Genomic DNA, 4,102 nt, shown 5'->3' on the forward strand with positions numbered 1-4,102 from the left:
AGTTGAAAGGAGTTGCCGTATAGAGGAATGCCTAAGACAAGTTTCGAAGGTGTTGCACCCTCACGTATCCATTTTTCCACAGCCCAGATCTGATTGGTAAGAAACATGCTTGATTATTAACGTGTTACTTTATGTAGTTCTCCAGGGTATTCTCAATGAAGGTTATTTGAAAAAGATTAGGAGCGAAATAGAAGCAGGCGAATTTTAAAAAATGACAATTTCAAACATTTGTAATTAATTTTAACGATTTGCCAATGATAAATTCATCATCCAACCTCTTGTACACTGTTCACTATGTGATGTTTTAAAGTTAGAAATTGGTCAAATAATCAGATATTTAGATAATTGTCTGAAACTGACAATAGTATCTACCCAGTTTTTAGATTGGGGTTACTTTGAAAACAGTTACCAACCAAAGCCAACGCGTCGGTAAAAAAGTATGATTGTGTTACATACTGAGACAAGAGTTACAAATACAATGCTTTAAAAATAACAATACTTCGTAGTTGTTTCTTATATCATGATACATCAATGAAAAATGTGAATATGGGCCTCGAAAGACACAGTTTATATATATATATATTGTACCGTCTATAAAAAAAGTGATGAAATACCAACAATGCTTGGTTCGAAAACTGGCGGCCGGTCAGGCGGTTTGCAGCAACGTAAAAAAACATGTTTGAGGGCATCACTTTTGTATATTTTTTTCGATAGCACATTTATTTTTGCACTACCATGCCATTAAAGGGCCGAATTATCAGAATCGCTGAGGACGCGATGCAACAACATAAAACAACATATATATATATACCGTATTGAGAGTTGCTTCATAGCCTGTCACATTGGGAGGTGCTCTCAGCAAGCTGTTGTGCCAAGTACCAGTCGCGTTATCTGGACTTAGGTCATAGGTCATCAGATTGATAAAGTCCAGATACCTGAGCATGCAAAAAATTATGTATGTATGGGATTTTCTAAAATATAGTCGGTCTTCGGGGCGGGTCATTAACCCTAAATATCACACCCTTTATATTGGTATATTCAATCTACGGCTAGCTACAATTATTATTGTTGAATTCTCATTGACATGTAAGGCCCAAGCGTTTAGGCGACATCTACGATTCGTACTGCACAATGCGTTTGCGCTAAATAGCTGTACGCCAATCAGAACCCTCCCCCCATATTTTTGGTGGAAACGTTACTAGCCAATCAATCGCATTGCCTCCTGACCGTTAACCCTATTCAGACCGGGGGAGGGGGCTTTTGAGGCCTGCGCCAACTTTGATGCCCCATAACGCCAGAACGGCTTACGCTAGAGCCACCAAATTTGATGAGTTTTCCTAAAGTATTGTTGGCAACAATTTCACGAAGATTGACAAATTTTCCATTTTTCGTGTTGCCATGGCAACCGTTTGTTGACAGGCATTTTTGCCAAAAATCACTATTTTTGGTTCTAACAATGTATTTTTCACATTTATTTGCTATATTACTGCTATTTTGTTACATGAATAACATCTTATATTATTTAGCATATATTTCATGATTACATATGCATAAATTATGCTAATGTATGACGTCATCAGTCCAAAATCCAAGATGGCGGACCGTATGACCAGATCAAGAATAACAAGCTAATTATCCCTTAAAATTTGTAAGTACTTGGTATATTTTCTTCAAAACCATCTAAATGAATGAATTTAATCTATTTTCATTACCCTTTGTGATTATTTGTTGCGAAAAAAGTATTTTTTAAAAATTCAAGGTGGTGGATATAATATGGAGGAGCTTAGCTCGTATCTTAGATGTGCATGACGTCATTTTATGACGTCATTTTAACGTCATTGATGTTGCTATTGGCAACGCAAGTCGTAATAAATATTATTATTCTGTTATCTGCACTTGTTGTTACATTTTTGTGGCATAACTTGAAGTTTTCTGAGAATACCCTTTTTTCATGGGTCCGGCCAATAAAATCAAATTGATGACGTCATAATTGCGTCATCTTGCGTCAGCGTAACGTCAAACGTCAAATGCTTGTCAGATATTATGTCGACATTATGTCCTAAAAATTTGGTGGCCTTACGGCACGTCGTGTTATTTATTATTAGAGTTAGAGGGCATAGAAGCGGAGGGTCTCAAAAGCTCCCCCCCACGAGATGGGCCATCTTACACCCGATCAAAAGGTATCAGATTGGCTGGTGCAAACACAACTAAAATTTGCAGAATTTCTGCAGAATTGTTGGGATCGGTCTTTGACACAAAGAAGCGGTGACCTTGTCAAGAGAGGATATTCGTATGAACATTACTGGAACTAACATGGGGTCTTACCTGGCAAGCCCTGAAACATTGTATCCTGCATCTATTCGCTTCATCCCTGCGGACACGGCGGCTGTAAGCAGTAACTTTTCTGTACCCATTTGAACCTCTTCGCTCTCAAAATACTCACGAAGTTCCTGTACAAAGGGTGATATTGATAATACATTAGTTTAGAGGTATCTGTTTTATAATGAGTGTCTGTCATTGTAAGTGTTAGAGACAACGACATGTAGGAGGACTTAACTTCCCATTGCTTTATTTGATGTTTAGATACTAGTTCCTTCTAACCATCTGAAAAACTGTATCAAGTGTGCGTAGCTCATATTATATTAGATACATAGTAGAAGAAAGGTAACGAAGAATGGAGTCAAGGCTTGACTAGGAATCGTCGAAGCTATGCAATCATGTTACGTATTTAAATTGAAACTTGCATGTTCAGCAATGGCTGCAAACATTAATTACGTCAACAGCCATCAAGCTTTTATTTGAGACCGCAAAGTTTTTTTATCATCACATAATGATGACCCTTCCGAAATAGTAGATACTTAAGCAATTTGGTATTTCGCTCTGAATGTTTGAATGATAATAGCCAATAGCTTTTGGGCAATCCTTTGCTGTAGATACACCCAAAGAAACAGATAGAAAAAAGACAAATAGACGTTTTACCTTGACTAACAAGATAAAGTTTTCCTTGTCATCGGCTTCAGGGTACTCCCAGTCAAGATCAAGACCGTCGAAGCCATGACGTCGGAGAAAAGAGACTGACGTCTGGACGAATGTTTTTCTGTTGGCTGCTGATGACGTCATGTTCTTGAAGGGCTGGGTGCCGAAGTTCCATCCTCCTACCGCCAGGAGTGCCTTGGGTGTCACGCCTCTGGTGCTTTTCAGTCTGTCCATGAGCCTAATTATGTACAACATTGGCATTAAGATATATGTATATGACTGGTTTATTTCGAAGTTCAACAAATTGACAATGACATTGCAGCCACACGGCTGAATTGCGACTTGTCATTACAAACCGTTAACATCAAAGTGGTTAAAATCGAGGCAATAACATAGTTCTTAAAAGGCATTTCAGACCGACAAATTAAAACAGTATTGTCAATATATAGTTATTCAAAATACATAATGCTATTTGGTACAAAATATGTAACATCGAACATAGCCACAGGTGACTGTTGTATCGTAGAGCATAATAGCCCATACAAGCTCATACAACAGTCGCAGATGCCAACATTACGGCAAATGGAAAAAAATCGCCGAGTAACCGTGCCGCTGCACTAATCCTCAGAACTCTGGGTGTCCCTCACTTCTTAGGAGCCTTACCTAGCATGCCGGGGTGGTGGCCGGGTCCAAAACTCCCTGCACTACCCGTGCCGGCACTGTTTCTGGCCTGTCTCAACTATTTTCAAATTGTCAATCGGCCCGCCATTGTTTTTTATCCGGGGTATTGCAAACCTGCGGGCTCTCGTTCACAGGGTAGTTCTAATGGTTAGTGAGAGCAAGATGTTACAGCTCTGGACACGAGAGGAGGTCTCATACCGCGGAAGAAAAACAATGGCGGGACGATTGACGATTTGAAAAACAGGCCAGAAACAGTGCCGGCACGGGTAGCGCAAGGAGTTTTGGACCCGACATCATCCCCGGACGCTAGGTAAGGCTGCAAGGAAGTTACTATAGGGGCACTTTTTTTGTAGAGTTTTGTTGTATGGGCATTTATGATCAGTCGCCTTTTGTTGTACCGAACAGCGCGCGTCTGTGCTTGAATGTGTACTCTTTAAGCAGAGGT

At 39.7% G+C, this 4,102-nt stretch overlaps 1 protein-coding gene across 1 annotated transcript in view; it reads right to left on the reverse strand.

The window, feature by feature from the left end:
• LOC118421164 overlaps nt 1-4,102 on the reverse strand; it is a 43,345-nt gene that overhangs the window by 34,793 nt on the left and 4,450 nt on the right. Inside the window, exons 3-6 of the mRNA XM_035828325.1 lie at nt 2,980-3,214; nt 2,326-2,450; nt 812-935; nt 6-89 (exon numbers count right to left, since the gene is read on the reverse strand). Of these exons, the coding sequence (XP_035684218.1) occupies nt 6-89; nt 812-935; nt 2,326-2,450; nt 2,980-3,214 (568 nt within the window). The remainder of the gene's footprint in view (nt 1-5; nt 90-811; nt 936-2,325; nt 2,451-2,979; nt 3,215-4,102) is intronic.

The sequence above is a fragment of the Branchiostoma floridae genome, chromosome 8 (genome assembly GCF_000003815.2).
Source record: "Branchiostoma floridae strain S238N-H82 chromosome 8, Bfl_VNyyK, whole genome shotgun sequence".
Taxonomy (NCBI): domain Eukaryota; kingdom Metazoa; phylum Chordata; class Leptocardii; order Amphioxiformes; family Branchiostomatidae; genus Branchiostoma; species Branchiostoma floridae.